This window comes from Thunnus thynnus, chromosome 15, assembly GCF_963924715.1.
Source record: "Thunnus thynnus chromosome 15, fThuThy2.1, whole genome shotgun sequence".
NCBI lineage: Eukaryota > Metazoa > Chordata > Actinopteri > Scombriformes > Scombridae > Thunnus > Thunnus thynnus.
Genome location: NC_089531.1, coordinates 14,406,804 through 14,430,708, shown reverse-complemented (window position 1 = coordinate 14,430,708; position 23,905 = coordinate 14,406,804). Strand labels below are relative to the sequence as shown.

General features: G+C 38.8%; 1 protein-coding gene across 1 annotated transcript in view; it reads left to right on the top strand.

Moving 5' to 3' along the window:
• Window positions 1-23,905, top strand: part of LOC137198838 (CUB and sushi domain-containing protein 3-like) — a 381,075-nt gene that overhangs the window by 289,660 nt on the left and 67,510 nt on the right. Inside the window, exons 18-29 of the mRNA XM_067612808.1 lie at window positions 438-626; window positions 6,272-6,388; window positions 6,869-7,084; window positions 10,667-10,855; window positions 16,174-16,274; window positions 16,609-16,677; window positions 16,838-16,994; window positions 18,698-18,889; window positions 21,629-21,755; window positions 22,149-22,351; window positions 22,852-23,043; window positions 23,320-23,458. Coding sequence (XP_067468909.1) covers window positions 438-626; window positions 6,272-6,388; window positions 6,869-7,084; window positions 10,667-10,855; window positions 16,174-16,274; window positions 16,609-16,677; window positions 16,838-16,994; window positions 18,698-18,889; window positions 21,629-21,755; window positions 22,149-22,351; window positions 22,852-23,043; window positions 23,320-23,458 — 1,891 coding nt within the window. The remainder of the gene's footprint in view (window positions 1-437; window positions 627-6,271; window positions 6,389-6,868; window positions 7,085-10,666; window positions 10,856-16,173; window positions 16,275-16,608; window positions 16,678-16,837; window positions 16,995-18,697; window positions 18,890-21,628; window positions 21,756-22,148; window positions 22,352-22,851; window positions 23,044-23,319; window positions 23,459-23,905) is intronic.

The window sequence follows — 23,905 nt, the reverse complement described above, 5'->3', positions numbered from 1 at the left end:
AATACAGTACAGTTATGCATATGCACATGTGGACATGCATTCATAAATATAAGATATCATCCTCCATATTTGTCCATCTACAGATCAGAAAATGCGTATTACATGAATCCATATACTGACTATGTAGGGAAACAGCGAAAATATATTTTTGGGGAAAAATATTTTCACAGAATGTTTCTGACTACCCTCCCAGTGGGTGTGTGTGATGTCAGGACACAACATCACAATAATATCCCACCACATACCCTTTCACAAGATAAACCAGTCATTTACCTGTAAAAAAAAACAACAAATAACCGAAATTGCATAACATGGTGCTTTATGTGGAGATGCAAACCATCTGAGTTTTAGATTAGAAAACCGAAACCAAACATGATAAAGCTTTCCTGTACTGTATGTGCATACCATCTAGACATTCAACCATTTTTGTTTTTCAGGTGTTACAGTGGACAGCTACTCGTGTCTGGACCCTGGTATCCCTGTCAACGGTATTCGGTATGGACAGGATTTCTCCATAGGATCCACAGTGTCGTTTGGTTGTGATTCTGGCTACAGACTCAGCCATGAGGAGCCGCTAGTATGTGAAAAGAACCACTGGTGGAGCCACCCTTTACCGACATGTGACGGTAAATAACTGAAAAGAACCTCTAATTAGGGAGAAGTCGAGAGAGATGTGATTTATCACACAGAATATTTAGGAAACAGAAGTTTCTTAGAATTTGACATACTGTATCCTCCATCATAATTACAGGAGGTCACAATAGAACTAATGTATGGTACTTGATTGATAATGGTACTTTCCTTGCTTTAGAATATATATATATATGTTGTAGCAGCACTAATTAAATAGCTCTCAGCCCTCTGTCATCTTTTGTCAGTGGCGGAGACAGAGACAGTAATTACCCACCCTGTTATCCCTCTAACTTCACAGCTGTTGACTTTGTTGTATTTTTTACAGATGTAAATATAAGACCACTTTCACATCATTCTAGTGTAAAGAAAGTACATTAAATGCAACACAACATTTCATCTGGACATTGATGCAGAGACAACATGCATATCATGCAGTGTCTGAAGACATTCTGACATGACATGGCAAGGCCAACTTGACGGCCGACTTGCTCATGATAAGTGTGCTAACATTTTATACTACAAATGAGGAGTTTTGCTCCAAAATGAAATATCCACTTATCCAAAAAAGTGATGACCAGATTAATTAAACTTTTTTTTAAGATGAGAGGTAAGATAAGTCAACAGATACTATTATCGTTTTTATCATATTTCATTTTTTTGATACAGAAATAGATGATCCAGTTGATCCATTTAAAAAAGAAAATACATTTGTGATGTGTGAAAGATGAGCATTAGAGCCTGCCATCCCTATATGGGGAGCTGAGTCATTTAGAACATGTTGTTCTGCGACAAACCCACCGGTTGAATCCCATACTGTAGAGACACACATATGTGCATGCACACACACTCTTGGATGCACACAGGGGCAATTTGCAGTGAAGACTGCTGTGGCTGATAGGGGATGATTTGAGAAGAAGATTAGAGATCTGTGGGCATGTAGTGTGTGTGTGTGTGTGTGTCTGCCCACGTGTACTGTATGTGAGCACATGCTGTATATGTACTTGTGCCTCTGTGTGTGTGTGCGTGTGTGTGGTGCTTTTATCCATGTGCCTCCTGTCACCTTCTCTCCTGTGTGAACCGTGAACACTGGAAGGTTTGAGGTAAGGTTGACGAGAGCCTGTGTTGGCTGTCACCTCCTCTTTCTTCTCTCCCAAATCAAGGAGTTAAAAGGGGGGAGGGGGCAGGAGTAGGTGAAGGGAGAAAGGAGACTCTCTCCCTCTCTCTCACTCACTCCAATCATGGTGTAGCAGGGAGAAAAGAAGGATACGGCACTGCTGCATCAGTTTTGTGGCAGCTTGCTTGGTTTCGACTTGTTAGCTCATTCGGTTGTTAACCACATTTAAATCGTTCAGTTCCTGGGACTGGCAATGTTTCCTTTGAGGAGGCAGTTTGAGCATATCAACATCAAGCATGCTGGCCAGAATTTGTGAGCTGAATGCCTGTGTTTACACAGTATGTACCCATACAACAAATATAGGAACATATAGAAACTATTTGCTGCTGTGGTGGGTGAGAAATGGTCTAGTTTGATGATTGACAAATAGTATGTGATGAATTAAAGCACCTAAAGAAGCAGACTCAACCTTGAGTGTTTGAGAAATCAAATGTTGTTCATATCGTGTATGAAGTGGGATGTAATTTGAAAGAAGTAATGACAAGATTATCACATTAACCAAACAGAAAATTTTAAATATTTCTAGATTTTGAACCAAAATAGTTTATGTAATGTTTATATTTAAAGAATGAACCCCAATGAATCAGATTTTCTGTAAGCCTGAGGTATCCATTTCCAGTTATATAATTGTAAATGCATCAAATATAAACTTTGTCAGCCTTTTTGAAGTCCAAAGATTAATGCTATAGTAGAATCACTCTATATAGAAAGAATAGAAGTCTATAGAATCATTTTATTCAGGTATAGAAAAAGAAAGAGTGAAATGATATAAAAACTTACTGACAGAGAAAGGTGGAAGGAGATGTAAAAGGCAAACTGAAAAAGAGGGTGAGATAAGGAGAAAGAGAAAGAACTGGCAGAGATCGAGATGTAATGCAGTGTTTCAGACTTCTCACATACCTCAGCATTCAACATTAAGAGCTTCCTGGCAGAAAAGTATTAATAATTAATAGCGCTGTGTGTGTGTGTGCATGCAAGCTTTGTGCATGAGTGAGTGTGTCAGGTTGTGTGTATACAGCATGTGTGTGTATGGGCGCACATGCCAGCCTGCACCTGTGTATTTATTTAGTTTGGAAATGTTCTCACTACTCACTCAGCCTTGTTTTGGGGGAATGCTGATGTTGTAAAAACTGTGGTGGTTAAGTCTGAAGATAGTGATGCTCTGTTGTGGTTTGAGCACATTTTCAATGCATGACTTGCCTGGGTTTTTTTTTTTGCAGTTGTAGCTTTTGTCAGCAGTGGGAATGGTACAATGTCCTGTTCAAAGACGCTTAAGCAGAACTTTCTGACCTTCTCTCTAATCATGCTGTCCAACTGCTCTGCCACCAATGCACTTTTGAAGTTATGTTATGGAATTTTATAGATTTATTGTAAAGGAAAATGACAGGCAAGTTGTCCAACTGTAAGATGAACCAACTGGAGCGAGCAGAAATGAAGCACCAGCTCATTCTATGCATTAGTATGCATTAGTATGCATAGAATGAGCAACAGATTTTTTTCCATGCTTTTCTGAGGACCTGGTTTCAACTCTGTGCGTCCCTTACTGCATAACAATGTGCACTGCTGAACTGTGTGCAGAACTTGCAGGGTCATCCTGGGGCCATACTGTGAGGTTCAAAATGTTTTAAATAGTCTCTAAGAAACATTGTGATTGCTTCACTGGTCCACTGCTTTGAATAACTTGAAATCAAACCGTATTACCTGAAAATAGATTTCAGAAATAAAAAACATTTCATGGTTCTTGCACAATCTGCACACTTGTTATATTTTGCATATTGTTTTCTGCCTTTAAACAGCTCAGAGCTCAGAGAGTATGTCCCAAGGTAACCACATCTTACAAATGGGTTTCAAATCTCCTACATTTCTTAATTAAATAAATTACACTTTTTGTCTAGATGGTCACTTGTTATATAGCAAGCAACTTTGCAAATTGCTTCAATAACTTTGTTTTTCTCTACTTTTTTGACACATCCCTTGGCTCACAATACATGCAGAATTAATGATATAGACATCACAAAAACATATTTTTCACTTTTTCAATTAACTCTGTGATCCTTAACATTCTTAACATTGTATACCAGACGAAATAAAACATCAAATAGGTATTTTCAAATATAGAACATATATAACTCACTCAGGAATGTAGTCATGAGGACAAATTAGTAGTTGTGATAAGTCACTACAATATGGAAGATACTAGCAGCTTCAATCTTGAACTTTTAACAGCTATGTTGTGGTGGAGAAAGTATGTACAATGTACAATGTGTTAGCACTTTCAGAATGTGGATGAGCTCTCAGGGGTCCACAGAAAGCTCTTCTAAACCTCGGCTATTCACAGTGTTACCCTAATTATGTGAGAGCCAGCAAATCCTCACAAGAAAAACAACAGCATAGGTCTGAAATTCAGGCTGGCAAAACGACCTATAGTTACGTTTATGCTATCTAGCGGTTGTTGTAATTATGACCCAGGGAAGTGACGCAATTCAGATGACGCTCATGGACCCAGTTGACAAATGCCGGTTAGAATTGTCTCTAGCAGCCCGACTACTAGTTGTAGTTATCAACTTGACAGGACAGAGGAAACTCCAGAGGAAACAGAATTAAACTTTTAGCTTCTGAAATATTTTTTTAGACATCTCTGATGGAGCTCGGGCTTTCTCAGGAGGACAGCTGCTTTACTCCAAACAATTTCATTGTATGAACCCGGACTGTGTGTGACCTTTCGGATGTGTAGAAGAACACAGAACATTAATTAACATTAGATCCTGACCGATCCTGTCGGCGTGTCGGGAGGTTTAAATAATCAATGAAGTTACACTGCTGTGCCTCGTGCATAAATGCACACAGTGTCTCTCTCAACGGGGAGACACACATTCCTTTCTGCTGCGGTGCAATCACCGCAAGTATTTAATAAACTCAAACATTTTTTGGGGAGGGGGTGTTTAATAGTCAGCACCCCCGCTTCCCCAACTAAAATCATGTTCCTCGCAGTTATGGGTTCACCTGCTGATTTATGTGCCATTTATAAACCACATTCACAGCCAGATTTGTATGTATTTCCCTGCACAGTCAAGAATGGAAAATCAAGGTGCTTCACATCAAAGTAGTATGGACAGTTTTCTTGATAGAATAGAGCGTAAGGTTGTAGTTTTCAATAAAATGTGCAGATTTGTGTTTTGCGACTGATACTGAAGCAACAAAGGCTATAAAGCATGCACAAGGGATATATGTTAGCCTACATGTGCAATTCCTGTCTAAGTAAACACCTTCTCTGCTGTCTGTTTAGGTTTAGTTACCACCTTGTGCAATAAAATAGTTAATTAATTAAATACAGTGTGCTGTAGAGCTGATGAGCAGCCGGTCTTGCCAGTGCAAATACACTGTTTTTTGGACTGGACAGGCTTTTTGTCTATGCGGTTGGGTAGCCTACAGCCTTATTGCAGTGATATTTTGTTGGTTGAGCATGTTGGACAGGCAGTGTTTTGTTGTTATTGCCTTTGTGCACAATGTGCAGAATGCTGCAAAGTATACTGGTCGCTCATTTTTCTAGTTTGTCTGTTTGTTCTTTGTTGTTCTTCTAACTTTACATAAGTCAGTTTTTCTTGGAAAAGATGGCCCATGCACTTTTGTGTTGGCCTATGCCTACGTGGCAGAACCACGTAGAACAAATCACTTGTAACGGTTTTGGAAAGCGGCATTTTACGGTCCTGGGGATCATTCTAGAGTGCATTACAGCCGCTAGATGGTGTAAATGTAACTAAATGTCATTTTTTTGCCAGCTGAATTTTAGATATATATACTGTCGTTTAATTATGAGGATGAGTTGGTGAGAGAGGTTTCTGTCTGATGAGCATGTCACAGCTTAGAGATGCAGGGGACTGTGATTACTGTCATCATCTCTACCACATATGCTGACCTACAGTTGATGTGTTGAAGAGCTGTCTTACACACAACTGAAAGAAGGTTTGCATAATTAAAATTCAGGCAACTAGATTAAACTAAGTTTCTTTAAACAGAAAAATAGTTTTAGTTTTTAGAATCACTTACCTCATAACCTGGTGTTAGCTACTTTCAGGGACATAAAAATATATAAAGAGTGAATAATCCATTATTGTCATTATTCATGTTTGTGCGACAGTGAGAGGAATAAAAGAGAAAAGACGAGCTCAAACATTTAAAGTAAAGCTCTAAGGGAATACACATTCAAACACTTCCCTAATGGATGACAAGACACATATTTTGCAACTGTCAGTGCATACAGACCTTTCTATCCTAATAGTCTAGCGTTTGTGTGTGGTTATATGTGTGTGTATATGTACTACAGAAGTGGTATTAAAGGTCCTTAGGGAAACATTATCTGTTTTAGCTATCAACTATCTGATCCTAACCTTCTATCTGCCTTTGTCCCCTGTCTCTGCACATATCTCTCTCTCTCTCCCACTCTGTCTCTCTCAATCTATCCAGCTCTATGTGGCGGAGATGTTAGAGGTCCCTGGGGAACCATCCTTAGTCCCGGCTATCCAGACAGCTACCCTTCATCTCTCAACTGTACTTGGACTGTTGAAGTCAGCCACGGGAAAGGCAAGAGACGAACACAGATCCACACTCTTTAATAGAGAGAGACAGAGTGAGAGAAAGTAGCAAGTGGTACACACAGCAGTGCAGCAGTAGAAGTACCAAGATCACACACACACACATGATCTGTCTTAGCACATATCAAGTATTTTGCATAATATTATACTACAACTACAAACTTGTATTATGTTATGTTACTGTTTCCTATTGTTTATAGCATAATTACAGCAAGTTCTTTGCAATCGTCAATGCATGTATACAGAGAAGATGGTGGCAAACAAAACACATTAATGCTACTCATAGATTACAATTCAATTAATGTTGACTATTTTCATGTATTTTTAACCTGTCATGATGTCAGCAATAATGTAGACTTTGTATCTGCTGTGATCACAAAATATTGTATACTGATTGTATTTATACATTATATCAGCCAAAAACTCTCTTCTTCTTGTCTGTGTGTGTCTCTGTCCTTGTGTCTAACAGGAGTCCAGTTTCAATTCAATTCTTTTCATCTGGAGGACCAACACGACTACCTCTTGGTTACTGAGAACGGGAGTTTCCTGCAACCACTGGCTCGCCTGACCGGCAACGAGTTGCCTAGCAACATCAATGCTGGTCTCTATGGCAACTTCAAAGCCCAGCTACGATTCATCTCTGACTTTTCCATTTCATATGAGGGCTTCAACATAACTTTCTCTGGTAATTTACTTAACAACAGTCATATTGTACTATTATTCTTCTTAAACAAGGTCTAGATTCCATTTACCCTCAATTTGGACAATTCAAGAAGTCAGTTTTCCCTTTTACCTCACATACTGGAACAATTCAGTATGATATTGTAGAACTAATGAAAGAAAGTCATTCAAAGAAGATCTGCAACAGTAAAATAATAGCTTCTCTTTAAAGAAAACAGAGAAGAGCAACATTTCTACCAGGATGAAGTCACTTAAGTCTACATACAATGTACTGTGGTAAATGATCTGTCTTAGCTTTGCCTCAAGCAGTGAAGGTATTAAAGAAATATAGTAAAAGCAGCAAAGTAAGACATAAAATACAGACATGATATAAGTGTGGAAAGCCAAACAAAGGCAGATGTAACCAGGTGGGTCTTGAGCTGCTGTTTGAAAGTGTCCACAGGTCTTAAGGTCTGGCAGGTCACAACCACAAAAGCAAAATCTTCTTTAATTTGAAGCACAGAGTGAGTTACAACTAACAAGACCTAATCACAGGGTCTCTGTGACCTTCTGGTGACAAAAGTAGTGGCTCACTAAGGCTGTATTCAGGCATTGAGGTGCACCTCCTAAGGGTTGTATGGAGGTGCATGGTGGGGGTGGTGGTATGGGCGTGTTTATTTGTAACCGCCATGAAACAATTAGAAAATAATGTTTTATTCCTCTCATTCACCAGCTTTCTCGCTACTACTGCTCGCTCTCTTCGTTCACTCTCTAGTTTACTCAACAACCACTGCTCTCTCTCTCTCTCTCTCTCTCTCACTGGTGCTCTGAGCTAACTTGAGCTCTCTCTGTCTTTTTCTCTCATCTTTTTTAAAATGAATTGGGAAGCCATCAGCAAAGTCTAACTTTACTTTAAACGTTATCAAACGAAGAGAAACGTCGTCCCCTCTTCCTAGTAATGTATTTTTACTCCCTCATGGCAGAGTTTACAGCTCTGATCAGTCTGAATGCCAGCTTTGATTGGCCACCACAACGTGGTGTCGGGTTGCGTTTCTCCAAAAGTTGATTCTGGTTCAACTTTCTTGCCGCAGGTCACTGCAGCAACCCTGCGGCCCCCAACACCGCAGCCTAAATGCATTACCCCCATTAAAATGAAGGAACGGACTGGCATTTTCACCACAATGCCTGATTAGGTGTGAATTCAACCTAATGTAGACGAGTGACCCTGCAGAACTAATCAAAAGGATCTTGAATTGGATCATACATAACAGATGATGGAAGAAAAAGACTTTCCTTCACCTTAGGAACAAAGATGACTAGGGCACAATAAAACTTGGTTAATACAAATATAATTCCCTCAGATTATTTGCAATCCAGCTATTGATTGAGTTTAGGCAATTGAGTTAAATGAGATGTATAATTGAATCTGCATAGCTGTTGGGCAATACTTGTGTAGCACTGATGTACTGTTTCACTATAGTACGAGGTTACATCACAGCTGGGTGTGGTCACAAGTACAACAGACCACACCTTGCCACACCCAGCTGTGTACTGTTTAAAGCTACAAATGATCTTCTCAAAGGGAAGCATATACACTGCAAATAAAATGGGATCCAAAACAGAGTCTTGCACCGCCGGAGTTTTAAGAGTGTGCAGAGCTGACCCAGACCATCACCTGCCTACAAAAGTCAACACACAGTGATCAACGGTGTCAAAAGCCACACTGAGATCCAGCAAAACCAAGCTCCTGCATAACCATGCATCAAGATGTCACTGAAGATTTTGTGCTGTGCTGTGTCGTGTCAGTGGTGTGCAACCAATAGCAGCCATGACAGAAAATTGTCTGACTGCTGTGCATATCCAAGCTACTTGGCTTTTTCCAAAACATTGGCTTTATTTTGCAGTTTAGAAATGGGCCTATAGTTTGGGGTATCAATACTACTTTACAGGGAGTCCCAGGTATATATACTGGATTAAAAACAAACAAGAAAACAAAAAAGACTAGAAAAGCATCAAGTGAGTGAACCACCAGGAAATACAAGTGGAAGAACACACAGCCTGATGTCATATTCAATTGTAAGCTTTACAGAAATGTGCCTCATGTGGAGGGTTTTGCATAGCCCTATATGGCGCAGCCCCTCAACACAAAACTTTGCTGTGTTAAGTGAATGCTTAGCTCTCACTCTCCCTCTACACTGAGATATTTCCCACTAGCCTCGAGGATTAACCATAAAACCATCTGAATAGCTCACAAAAAAAAAAGATGAACAGAGGTTACACAACATTAAACTGGACGCAGTCTGCCATTAAACAACACAAGAAGAAGAAAAGAGATGGAGATGGATCTTCATTGCCTCCTCAGGATGTGTACAAGTCACACATGCTATCCCAATACAGAGTCATATTACTTCACCACCAATCTCATCAAAAATGAAATGAAGGATTAAGGGGTATAATTAGGACAAAGCCCAATCTGCCCCTTATAAATGAAAATCCTTTACTTAACTTCCCTCTCAGCACTCTCTCTTTGACTCTGGAAAAAAGAGCTGTCCTATCATTTGGGCTCATGTGACAACTACGCTAGGCCTCAGGTGACTCTAATGACTCTAACGACTGTCGTTACAACAGCCAGAAGCACTAACAAACCAAGTGGTGTCAATGACCTTGATAATGACCCCACAGAGATTAAATAGCCGTTACTCCTCTCCAGTCAGTTAGAACTGAAGAAGCCCCTTGGATGAGAGGTGAAAAGTGCAGTTGCCTTCAATTCAACCTCCTTTATATAACCATGACCTGGATGACTGAGAATCTTCACAGACAAAAAAGAAGTACTTAGATCTGAGTCTACACTGACGGACGTTTTATCTCCTCCCAGATGGCATAAACTGATACTCAGAGTGTTACACATGGGAGGTGTCACCAGAGATGTGACTTGTGAATCTCAACATGCTCAACATGCGGTGTCATGCCGCAGCACACTCTGAAATACAAATCACATTGTCATTCTCAGCAAGCAGAAAAAAAAAACTCCTACAAGTGCATTTCAGGACAACCCAGACTCTGACTTTGAGTGCTAATTGTTCACAAGTTCTTGTGCAAAGATTGTATTTTAATGGAATACATTGTCAAGAGTTTTTATGACAAGAGTCATTGAATTATTAAAGAAGATTTTTTACAGAGAGAGGGAGATCATTGCCATGAATTGTTTGTATGTTTCATTTAATATTAATGGTTATGGTGTCGGCTTACTTGTAGCATTTAAATGGATTTTCCAGGACTTTGAGAGTGAAAGTTATAGGTTGTCTGATTTTACACTCTTATCGTCTCTCACTTACCCTTATGGCACTTATTCAATTTATTTATTTTTTATAGTTGTTGCTCAAAAACATGACTAAATACAGTACTAATTTTAAAATGTATTTTGATTCGCTGATATAGTCCTGGACTAGTATATACATATATAATTCTACTCTATGTAAATGCATACATAATTTTTTTGTTTCATGTCATGAATTTTAACCAAAAGCATATATTTCATAGTGCTGACCCACTGTAGTATTTTTTTTTATGTTTATTCATGTATTTGTTATGTATTTATTTTCTGCAGAATACACCTTAGAGCCATGTGAGGACCCTGGAATGCCTCGGTTCGGCAGGAGAAACGGCTACAGTTTTGGCATTGGAGACACTTTATCATTTTCCTGCAATATGGGGTACCGCCTTGAGGGGGCACCGGAGTTAATCTGTCTGGGAGGTGGTCGCAGAATGTGGAGCGCTCCTCTACCAAGATGTGTTGGTATGTGATAATATGACGTAGAATCAATACTGTAAGTAACTTTACTTATGTAGCACCTTTCAAGAGCAGAAACATCACAAAGTGCTTCGCAGAAAAAATAATGCATAAACATACATGCAGACAAAAAACAAATTAAAAAACAGAATTAAATAGAAAATGGAAAAATTACATAAAGGTAAGTCTGAGCTGCTTTTTTAAGGTGCCCACAGAGTCCAGTAATCTTAAGTCCAAAGGGAGAGAGTTCCAAAGTTTAGGAGCCACAAACTCAAAAGCACAGTCTACTTTAGTTTTAAGCCTAGATCGAGGAACAACCAGCAAACCCTGATGCAGTAGATCTCTAATGTAGACAGGTGCCTGACCATGCAGAGCTCTATAGGTGATCACAAGAACTTTGAATCGGATTCTGAATTTGATGGGGAGCCAGTGAAGAGCAATCAGAATCGGTGTCACATGAGACCTTTTGGAGGACCTGAGTTTAGCAGCAGCATTTTGAACCACTTGTAAACGATCTTGGGATACTTTGCTGAGGCAAGTGAAAATGGAGTTACAGTAGACAAGAGAGGACATATATAGAATAGTTTGTCTGGGTTTTTGACCATTCAGCTACCAAGACAAGTTTCTGATTTGATTATTAGTGCAAATACTTTATGTTACTTTCTTAATTATCTCTGGGTTTCACAAACAAAGATAAAGGAGGAGAACCGTGTTGTTTAATAGTTGATCTAACAGAACACAAGGCTCCAGTGACCACATGTCTTTAAAACAGGCTGCTGCTTTGCTGCCAGTGTCTTGAGGTTCTTTGCAAACACAGAAATGTTTGCCCAGATTGTTGACAAGGAAAAATACATAGTTCTGAATGTCATGGTATATTTTTATGAACCTGGGCAGCCTCAGTTCAAAAGCAAACACACAAGGCCAAGAACTTTGTTTGCTTTTAAAAGACAGTGAAGAAAATGGCACAAACACAAAGGTTAAAGAAGTACAGAGCCCGGGAGGGGCCGTGGAGAAAAAAAAGACTATTTCGTGCTCCTGATTTAGTAATATATGTTTGCATCTTCTCCCCATGCTTGCCCGTGTTCTCTCCATGTACTCCTGCTTCTTCCCACAGACCAAAAACATGCAAGTTAGATTAATTGGCAATTCTAAATTACCTGTAGGTCTGTGAATGGTTGTCTGTTTCTGTATGTCAGCCCTGTGATTGACTGGCGACCAGTCCAGGGTGTAGCCCACCTCTCAGCAATAGCCTATAGAAAATGGATGGATGTATTATCCATCCATCCCTCCATTTTCTGTAAGCTATCGCTTATCGTCCACAACCCTGAAGCTGAGTTTTTATGAACCGAATGACATCCACAGGAGCATGAAAATGTTTATGGTGAAAAAGTCCATTATTCCATATTCTGTCCCGTATTCACAGTGTTGTGGTTAAAGTATATCTACATATCTTAGTCCAAGATCAAAATGAAACCATATGAAATCCAAATGATCCATAGAGAGGACGTACGCCGGAGGAGAGATTGGCATGTGGGCGAAATCCTTGAGCACGCCTTACTAAATCAAATGCACAAATTACTAAATCGAGAGCGCAAATTATTACATCGAGAGCACGACATCGAGAGCACAAATTAGTTATTTTTTTGTACATGGCTCCTTTTGCACTCTATAATGATGTGACTGAAAGAGGAAAAACTTTTCAGAGCAGAAAAGGAGCGTGTCCGATGATTTTCTTCATTTCCACCTTGGACGTAGATTTTATAGTTGAATGTGCCTCTGTGAAACAGTGTTTCCTGTTATAGAGTGTCCAAAATGTATTAAATACAAAGAACAAAATGGCACTAAACTGAATAGAAGTCCCACAGACAGCACTCTGTTCAAAAGCTACATTTATATAAGCCAAGTTTCGGTCAGTGGATGAACAATAAATGTCAGTGATATTTCTTAGACGTGAGTCACCAGTGGGCAGAGATTTTTGGCCTGTTCACAATCCTGTACAATCCTTTATAATTATTATTTTTACAAGCAGGGACATTATCAGAAATTATTAGAATTTTTTTATTTAATATCGGATTTTTGGACATTTTTATCATGCTGTTACTGTGGATGCTGTTGAACGACTTATTGAATAATCTGAAGTAAAAGGGACAGTTCTGCAGACAATACAATATAAAACAAAATATACTGTATATGATGCTCAAGCATGAAAAAGAAAAGAGGGTTTAGTTGTTTGAAGTAGGCATTGTCTTAAAGTTTCTGTCTGTAACTTGAAGGACAATTTTGCATTTACTCTTAAAACCAGATGAGTCAGAACATAAAAGGTTTTTCTTGAACTCTAATCCATAATCATGCTGCCCAAGAAGTTAATGTGGGCTGAAGACATGTCCATTAGAAATGAATGTTTTAACTTGAGGTGAAACATTTTGAATATATTGAGTTGTGTCTCAGTGGGTTTTCAAAACATTTAATGACAATCATTTTAAATATGGGCTGTCATGCATATAGACGAATCCGGCAGCTGATTTATATGTTGTGCTCTTCAGCACCGCCGCCATTACTGCAGTGGCAGAGTGGAACGGAACGTATATACACTGACGGTGGTAGAGGAGATGTTTGGGTTAATCACAGTCGGCAGTCACCCCTTTGACAGATGGAGGTAGTCTGTGTAAATGTGGAAGTTATCGAGTCTAAAAGCATGAGTCTGAAATTGGTTATAACACAGGCTTAGGGGAAGAAATAAGAAATGTAACTCTTCAGTCCGACCTCTAGAATCTGGATGTGGAAGTGCTGTGTGTAGCAAATTGAACCCAGCAGAAGTTATTATGATCTGAATCATTAAACTCACATGATTTCTTGCATTGTAATCAGAAGTAATGCACTATTCAATAAAAATTGAAAACGCATGATGAGTGTAAATTAAAGTGAAATTTCAACCAGGTAACATAGTACCAAGCTGCCAAGAAATATGCAGGGTGGCAGCTCACCATCTGTCAGTAGATCGCTCGGTCTTAAGTGCTCAGAATGCGATCCCAACATGAAGATTTACTGGAGATTTACAGGCGTTAAATATATTTCACGGAGCAGAGTCTTGTGGCTTTTACTTTCCGTTTTTTTTTTTTTTTAAATTTACTGCTGGTGCAGCTGATAACAGCACAGCAGTCTGGTAAAATGGGACCAAATTTAATTGGAAAGTTGAAGTTTTATTTATTATAGGATCTCCTGGACATATTTCTTGGCAAAAGCGGCCAAAATGTGAGCTCCTTTCCCATACATTATTGTGTCATATGCGGGTTTACATGTGAGGCGCCACTGCAGTAATGTCAGCTTGTCTACTTCTGCCTACAACCGGAATTTGTCTATAAACATACACTCACAGGCACACTCCAAACAAGAGTGGATCATCAGATGGAGAACATTTATGTTGGCTGTCGATCAGTAAAGAAAAAACTTTGTGTTTTAATTTCATACTAATAAGCCAAGATGAAAACGATGATTGAAGGTCATGACTTTAAATCCCTGTTTGCCTAATCTCCCTGCATTTGTGCTGTGTTCCTTCAGCTTTATTAGTATTCAGAGAAGTGCTTGCTTACTTTCTCTCAATAGTTGGGATTAGTCAGATGCAGAGCATGTATTTCCCCACAAGGATCAATACCTTGTACTGTACCACTAACTTCAGGGTCATTGTAAGCAAGAAATTTGCAAATGAGATTTGATTTGGGTGCAAATGCAGAATCAATAAGGGGCAACATTAAGAGCACATAGGAAAAGAGACAGCACAACATATTTCTGCACTCCTTCAAAAGATGTGTGAATCAACGCCAAAAGAAGTGTGATAATATACAGGTGCAGAGAGACAGACATTACCATCCATGTTTTGTAAAAGAGGACATTTTAGATTTAGATTGCTCATGAGAACGTTTCACAAACTGTTAGCAGTGTCAGTTTTTATGTCTTTGGCTCTTTGTCATCAACGTGCAAAGACTAATGTGATGTAAAGAGGTAGGAGTGGTGTTATGTGCCGGTGTTCCATGGTGTAGTGCGGTTTGCTATATTTAGTTCCTGTGTGTTGTTTGTATTGCTGTATGATGTTGTGCACATCACGAAGGAGGAGATGAAGAGGTGAGGAAAGAAAAGATAAGACTACCTTTGCATTGCGTTAGCTGCACAATATCATAGTTTTGTGAACTTTTTATTGTTTGGTTGCTTTTGTTGCTTCCTCCATTGTCATTCAACTTTAAAGTCAAGTAGACTAACAATGGAAAGACACATAAATCCAAATATGAGTGTTTCTTTAGTAAATTTAATTAACTTAAGAGATATACTTTGCAGATTAAAAGTTTTTCTATGGTGGTTTTTGTGGTTTACTTCCCTAGTAGGTCAAACATACCGTTTTCAATACTGTCCGAAGGGATGTTTTCAGTAGGGCCAGAATAGTTTCTTTTGTAAAAATCAAATGTGCCTTTGGCTTTTTTCCTGTACTCTTCTATAATTTGTAGACATTATCTTCTATTTACTGCTGTGAAGGCAAAAAGAGAGAGAAGTAGGAGGAAAAAGACAAAAGGAAAAGAAAAGAATGAAATGGGATAAGAAAAGAGGAAACTCGAGAGAAGCGGAAGAGAACGGTTGATTGAAGTAGAGGAGAGTAAAGGAGCTCTATTCATAGAGAGGGAGAGAGAGAAAGAGCAAGAGCCAGGGAGTTAAAGGGGAAAGAGGGAGAGGGTGGAGAGGTAATTTTCTAAATGGAAACTGTAGCAGCGTGATTTATTGACGATATGACAGCTGTAATATGACTATTACACCAGTAGAGACACAGAGAGGTGAAGAAAGGGGGGGAGAGAGAGGGGAAAAAAAGAGAGGAAGGGGACATGGATACTGTGGATAGAGGACACATGTGAGAAGTGCAGAGCGGGTATTGTTAGGAAAATGAGTTTCTGAATTTTACTACCTGCTCATTCTCTTTAACAGAAATAGATGACTGACAACACAGCTGGTTAACAGTGTTATTAAATTGCTCCCATGGACACACACATGCACACAAGCACACGTTAGACGTGTTTATTCACCTGCGGAGGAAAAAGGAATCATCATCTTCTGTAAAATGAAAAAAATCTTTTACCTCTGATGTGTTCTATATGACTGCTCATACAATGTACAAAAAACATTTATGCAGTCGGATCGAACTTTATAAAGAGAAGAAAAAATTCTAAAAGTTAGATTTAAAAATTTGAGTAATTCTGTTTTCCCACATGGTCCCACCACATCATTATAAAACTTTAAACATGTTTACCATTTGTTGACCATCTGTTTTCTGTCTCCGTCATTAGCCGAGTGTGGTTCTTCAGTTATAAACAATGAAGGGATCCTTCTCTCTCCAAACTACCCGATGAACTATGACAACAACCACGAGTGCATCTACAGCATTCAGGTAACCAAACTGAGCGGATTTGAAAATACGTTTAATGTTCATTATGCCTTGTAGTTACTTTATAAAGAATACTCTAAATATTTGCATGCTGGTACAAATGTAAAATTTATTATGAAAATTAGTGGAAGTTATTTGCTATCTTCAAATCTTTGTGAGTTCATGTTTTCCACTTTGTCGGTCAATAAATCTAAATTTGGTTGCATGTTGATTCTTGATGCTGAGGAAGATTGTTTATTGGTTTATTTAGTGGCTCAGGCAACATAATTTAATATAGATTCTGGGCTTCCATAGGAATGTTAACTTTTGGCACATTTCACTGTGTATTGATAACCAGGTGCAGGCTGGGAAAGGCATCAACATCTCTGCTAGAACTTTTCACCTTGCCCAGGGGGATATACTCAAGGTAAACACACATGCACATGCATTCTTACTGCCTAAAATGTTAAACTAATCAGTAACGATGAGGAAAACTCAATCCCTGTCTTTGAACTACGATGGACTATCTCAGGTTGGTCATTATGTTGTACTTGCATTATCACTACATTGTACTGTTGTTTTTCCAGATTTATGATGGTAAAGACAACACAGCCCATGTTCTTGGAGCGTTCACTGGGTCATCTATGCTGGGCCTGACGCTGATCTCCACTTCAAACCATCTGTGGCTGGAATTTTACAGTGATGCAGAAAATACAGGAGAAGGATTCAAACTGGTCTACTCCAGTAAGTGCACACAGCCAACCAGTATGAACTTTCTACTTGCGGTGCACACAACCCAAGCTAGTTGAAACCAAATGTATGAGTTCTGTTGTGACCAAGAACATATTAAATGAAACAACTTTATCCTTTTGGCAAAATACTCAACTTTAACTTTACTCAACTGTACTCAAGTATAAACCCCTCTAATTCTCTATTTCAAACTAGCATTACAACATTTATCTTGAGTAGAAAACAAAATAAGTAGCTGGAGCCTTCAAGTTGGTGTTCACATACAAAAAGACTGCATGTAGACAGGATTAGCATGTAAACAAGCAAGCTTTTATAGAGAAAAAAGCATGTACGTGTTACAAATTAGTTTGAACTTAGCACATAATTAACACCAACAACTAGGGCCTTACGTAAGTGTGCTGTACATTAGTTATATGCAGCAAGGTTAAGTAAAGCTGGTATGAACAAAGACAGCACATAAAGAGTAAAAGCTAGTCAGTATCACAATCACATCAATTCAGTTATTAAATACCATGTGACAGCTGTACTAATTCCTGACAAATGTAACATACTTTCTGAATCAATTTAATTTTAAATGGTTCTCATTTCTGAAACCATCACAGAACTGATTGTAAATTCCACCGCTGACATGATCACAAGAAAGTTGTCACGTTTGATTAACAAAGCTTTCAGAGAGCTATGTTTTCAGCGTAGGATGAGATGTTAAAGGTGCGTTCTGATGTTCACCAAAGCACACCCACATTTACCAGTGCCCTCTTAGATGCATAGTCGGAATTAGAAAATCTAATTGTTTAAATGGAGTCATGCAGGATGATTTGCATACCACTTTGAAGTTGTTTTGTCTTTCTGCTGTGAAAGTAGAGTGGAGCATTACTTTACTTACTCCTCTGCACCTCACCTTCCCCATACTGATGCAGAGAAAAGTTAGTTTCCCGTACAAACAAAAGGACATCAGCTGATAAAACATTGCGGCATTATGAACTACCATGTCACACACTAAGTTTTTAGTTATGTTTAATAGGAGGTCTAGAGTTCAATAAAACTTCAGTTGTGTATGAATTATTCACAATAATTTATTTTGTCTTATACATCAACCTACAGTGAACAGTTTTAGATGGCAACCATTCACACTAGATGTCAGGACGATGGCAGATTGGCAAATGATAAAAGTACAGCTTTGCAAATGGCCATTTTTAAGGATTTAGACATGAACCTATTGCAGTCTTCCAGAAGATAGCTCAAATCCATGCGCACCTCATCATTCAGATAATAACGTAGATCAAACCTTGGTTAAGGTCTTATAAGGATAAGCTATTTATATACCTCTTCATATCCTGCTCTCCGAAGTGGTGCAAATGACTAAACAGAATTTTCCTAATATTACCATGGAAACTGAGTTTACATAGACTATGAAAAACAACATTAAATTTGATAAGGTGAATTCATGCCCCAGTATCTCCCCTAATATTGGAATATTGCTCCTAATATAATATTTTTTATTAAATCGGCATGAGAGCTTAACAGGATCTGTGATATCAGCGAGCTCACAAACAGAATACTTGAGTGTGCCAGATATTAAGAGAATATTGCTATGCATCTAAACAAAACTAATTCAATTTTCTCCAGTGGGTCTTAGTTGTCCCATAGCGAGTATTTCAAAAAGTACACACTGTAAAGAACTTTCTGTCTCTTTCTAGGTTTTGAATTGTCTCATTGTGAGGACCCAGGCGTGCCTCAGTTTGGCTTCAAGGTCAACGACCAAGGTCATTTCTCTGGGAGCAGCATCACATACAGATGCGAGCCCGGATACACCTTGCATGGGGCTTCCACGCTGAAATGTATGACAGGCGAAAGGAGAGCCTGGGATAACCCCTTGCCTTCCTGCATCGGTACGTCTCTTGCTATGGAAAGCTGTTTACACTTTAAAAGGAGATTTATTGGAGAGAGACAGGTATATACAGACACACAATTATGGGTTGAACCTTGAATAACACTTTAATAAGCTTGAGAGGGAAAGGTGAGTAGGGTTCATTGTTGCCTTTGCTTTCACTTGTATTGGTGCATTTGTGTGCTGTGAAGTGTGCAGTCCAAACCACTTCTGCCTGCAGCCATTTTTTTTCTTTTTTTTTTTTTTTTTTGAATAGCTGCAAAAATATTGGTAACTGCACAAGGCAAACATCAAAAGCATGATATATTTACTGGGGGAAAAAAACTGACAAAAGTCAACCCATTGTCACATCAAAATGTGTAATAGCTGCGTTGGTCCACAGCGCAAAATGTACTAGTTTCACAATAATGACTCTAAAATTGTGAGATGCCTACAGACATATTCTTTTCTACTGGCCTGCATCCACATCATGTGACTGTCAGGTTTCTGTCTGTGAAAACAAAAAAATGTCTGACATTCCTTTTATTCTCAGTGGATAATACAATATTTCAAGATAGTTTTGCCATTAAAATGCATTTTGATAACATATCTAGCAAGAAATTTGCATTTTATTTTCATAATCTTTGTTCAGTGAATGTATATGATGTTTAGGAATAGGCCAAAAAAAAAAAACGTAGGCATCTCACAATTTTAGAGCGTGAAACTAATACATTTTGCATGGACCAATGTAGCTATGTAGCCAGCTACATTGTGATTTGAGACTGAGTTGCAAAAGTAGATTCCTTTTCTCTTTTCAGGGTTCTTTCTTCCAAAATTGATTATTGTATCAACCTATTCTCCAGCTAGAATATCTCATATACTGTGAACTCACCTAGTATACTGTACATACACATTTTAGGTAGCAGTAAGCATTACTCTATATGGACCTGCCCACAATATAGTGCAGGGTCAGTTTTCTCTGCTCACAGAACATTCATTCAGTAATCTGGAAGGAAAACAGGTGGAGGCCAATTTCCTGTGCAATCGTCTTTTTGATTTTCGCAGGATATCACACACTGTGGTAGTTTTTAAGTCTCAATGAGAAGCCTATTTATCTAGGAAAATTTACCACCTGGACTCCCTCTGCCCAATTGATCCATTTCCTGCAGTGGGTGATTTGTTCCTTGTTCCTGGAGACTGACTTTTTCACCCTCCACCCCCCTCACCCCCACCCACCTCCCCCCAACACAATGCTTTGCTATGTATTTAAACAAGATACTTGCAGATCAAACCTCTTGTAATAATTGTCTCTCTGCTTATTTTTAACCTGTATTTTATGCCATTCTTACTCTATTAAGGGCCAAGTGACAAACCTATTTGTCAGAATTGCTTCATGAACACATTTTAATCGATTTAGTTCTGCTACAAACCACTGTATTAAAGCATGGCCATTTTAGGGAAACAAAGCAACCTACTGGGAAGCAACTCCCCCTTTGAACATTGATGTATTTCTAAATATTCCATTATAACATCATTGCCTTTTTAATTCATTTTTCAAGGCTTCAAACCAATGGGAAAATACAAACCACAGCTCTGAATATTGATGTCAACAAGTCAATAATGGTCATTTACTTGCTTGTGCAATTTCAGAGCTCCAGAACTCAGGCACATTCTCACACATCCATCAGTGTGTTGGTATGTCTGAAAGGCTCTGATTTGTATTACTTGGAGTCCTTGCCAGTAGGTATTTGATTGGATGATTCTCTAATAAAACCTACACAAATGCTACAGACAGACAGATACATGAAATCGCTGCTGTAGCTGTGCCACAGATGGAAGTTATAAGCATAACAGCAAACCCAATGTTTTAAGCACCGTTCTTCCTTCATTGCTGCCTCTGAACTTCTGATTTTGGATTCAGCTTAATAAGTCTCTATCCTTCTCACTATCAATAATGAAACACTCATAAAACCACTGGCTGATATTCCCTGACTTTATATTTTAGCAGTGACATACTGTGACCTCAGCTAACCTCCAGTCTTAATATTATATTGCTTCTTATTATTACCCGTAGTGTTTTGTTCTTTACTCCCCTTGATTCTCTCCTTTTTTCTATCTCTTTTGCCTCTTTTCCTCTCTTTTGCCCCATTCCAACTCTTAATATTGCTCCTTTTACTCAAAATAATATATTCTAGTGACGAAGGGAGGGGAGCCTAAGGGAGGAGGAACGCAGGGAGGGAGGGGAAGCAGAGAGGGGATAGAGATTGTGAAAGTGTATAACCAAGAGAGACAAAGAGAAAAGGGGGGGGGATTATTTTCTGTTATATAATGTGTGGTGATTTCTTTAGGGAGGAATGCAGAATCAGCACTTTGTCTCCACTCTTTTGTGAGAAAAAGTGAGATAGACAGAGATACACACAGGAAGAGAGTTAGCTTCTTTCTCAATCCATTTGTCTCTGTAGTGATCGTTTAATCACTCCTCAGTGGCTAGTGAGGTGCACCTGGTAAATCCGATTATCTTGATAAACAAGTGTCTCAGACCGATAAATGGTTGATTTGTCATACATCCAGTAACACATGGAAACCATCATTATTTACTCATTGGTTGGCTTGAGTTGATGGTGTTTTCAATGTTGTGACAATTCTTACAAATAATCAGATATACAAACAAACTAAAGGAACATTTTGGTGAGTTGTATGTGGGTACATACAGGATTAACAGTCTCTAATGTTTCTCTTCTTTACGTGTGTGTGTGTGTAGCTGAATGCGGTGGTCGTTTTAAAGGTGAGTCTTCAGGGCGGATTCTCTCCCCTGGATACCCGTTTCCCTATGACAATAACCTACGGTGCACCTGGACCATTGAGGTGGACTCAGGAAACATTGTGAGGTAATGTGGGCATCTGAAAACCATACCAATATTTTAAACAGTGTGATTCATTGCAGTGCCTATTTAAAAACATTTGCAGAAATGTGGGAATGAAAAATAGTTTGCAGGTGTGAAAATCTGAAATTGCATTATGATTATACCTGCTGAGCTACTATACTGGATGTATTTCTCTAATTTAATAAGCATATTGTAAATAGAAAAATATTTTTTATACAAGTACCAATTGACTTTAGCATGTGGTTTGGCAGCTTTATTACTCATATGAAATCACCACGAAAAGGTATCAACATCCATGAAGTGCCATCAGAATGGTTCTCATAATAGCTTTTCATTGTGGGTCTTTAATTGTTGGTCCTCATCTGATTATGTTTACACTTTTCTTATAAATTACAGTCTTCAGTTCTTGGCTTTTGACACTGAAGCCAGCCACGACATGCTGAAGGTTTGGGATGGACCACCTGAGAATGAAATGTCTTTGGCAGAGCTCAGTGGTTCTCTGCTACCCGAGGGAATCCACTCTACACTGAACACTGTCACTGTTCAGTTTGAGACTGATTTTTACATCAGCAAGTCAGGATTCGCTATTCAGTTCTCTAGTAAGTAATACCTACAACTATAAACATTAATACAAGGACAGGAGTTATGAAATTTACCTACTAATGTTCAATTTATGGTTTTTGATATGCAGTTTCCTGAATCATCTTTTACTTTACATTTGTCTTTTATCTGTGTTTATATGCATCAAAGACTAGACTAAGTGAGCCTCAAAAGGATGAATAAGAATATATTATTTCTAGTGGTTCTACATCTGAATTTCAACATTTCCAATAATTAAGATATGATCAAAAACTGTATAAATATTCTGCTTAAAAACCTCATTTTACTAGCCAGAAATTATCTCAGCAGATACTTCATAATAGAGTCGCAAACAGTTACTTGAATTACTACTATTTTTAGATAAGGTTAGGCACTGGGTTCATGCATTAGCTTAATAGCAATAGATATCCGTTGTGACACAGATTTTTACAATTCCCCTCCTCTCTTTCTCCTCCATTTCCCTGCTTTCTCCCCTCTCTTCCCCTCTGTTTCTGTGCAGGCTCAGTAGCCACAGCCTGCAGGGACCCAGGGGTACCAATGAATGGCAGTCGTAGTGGAGATGGCCGTGAGCCGGGGGATTCAGTGTCCTTTCAGTGTGACCCAGGATACGAGCTCCAAGGGGACGACAAAATCACCTGTATACAAGTGGATAACAGATACTACTGGCAGCCCAGCCCGCCTGTCTGCCTAGGTGAAAAGTCCATCTTCCTTATATTTATAGGGACATTCAATAGATGTACTGCATACACAACTGGAGTTGTTTAGGGCTCAGTATCTTACTCAAGGACACTTCTGTGAGTGACCTATAGGAGAGCTGTGTAAAAAGATGTTTAGAAGTCTGAACTTGCTGCTGAATACATAAAAATTATATAAATCTAATGACTTATAATCACTAAACAAAATTTTAAAAAATGTTTTAAGACTTTAATAGAATTAATGTATATTGTCACCTGTGTTTCCATCATAGCTCCTTGTGGAGGAAACCTGACAGGCTCCAATGGATTTATACTGTCTCCCAACTACCCACATCCCTACCCCCATTCCAAGGACTGTGATTGGCTCATTGCTGTCAACTCTGACTTTGTCCTGTCACTGGCCTTCATCAGGTAACCTGCCGTTTGGTGTAACTGCCCAAGTCCACTGATTGTTTTGAAACCTTTGCTTATCCAGGGTTTTCTTTACTGACCTCCTGTTACTGTACAATGAAATGTGTAATCACAGTGGACAAAGGCACTGTCCTAACTGAGGTGGCAACATTTGAACACATAACTTATGTCTCTCCATTTTGACCCTTCAGAGGTAAAGCTCAGAGGTAGGGTGCGATTTGCCCGTCGTGGTGGTGGGGATTCAGTCTCTAATGTTTCTCTCTTTTCGCATAGAGCTGAAATAAACAGTGACATGCAAGAATGACACTTAAGTGTTGTGGCACGTCTGGCCAAGCTATCCACAGTACTGAAAGGAGAGTTGGGGGATTTAATTCTGGCATGTTAAATTAGCATTTGACCTTCTGTTTTGTTGTATATTATCACATCTCCTATGTCTGGATGAGGAAA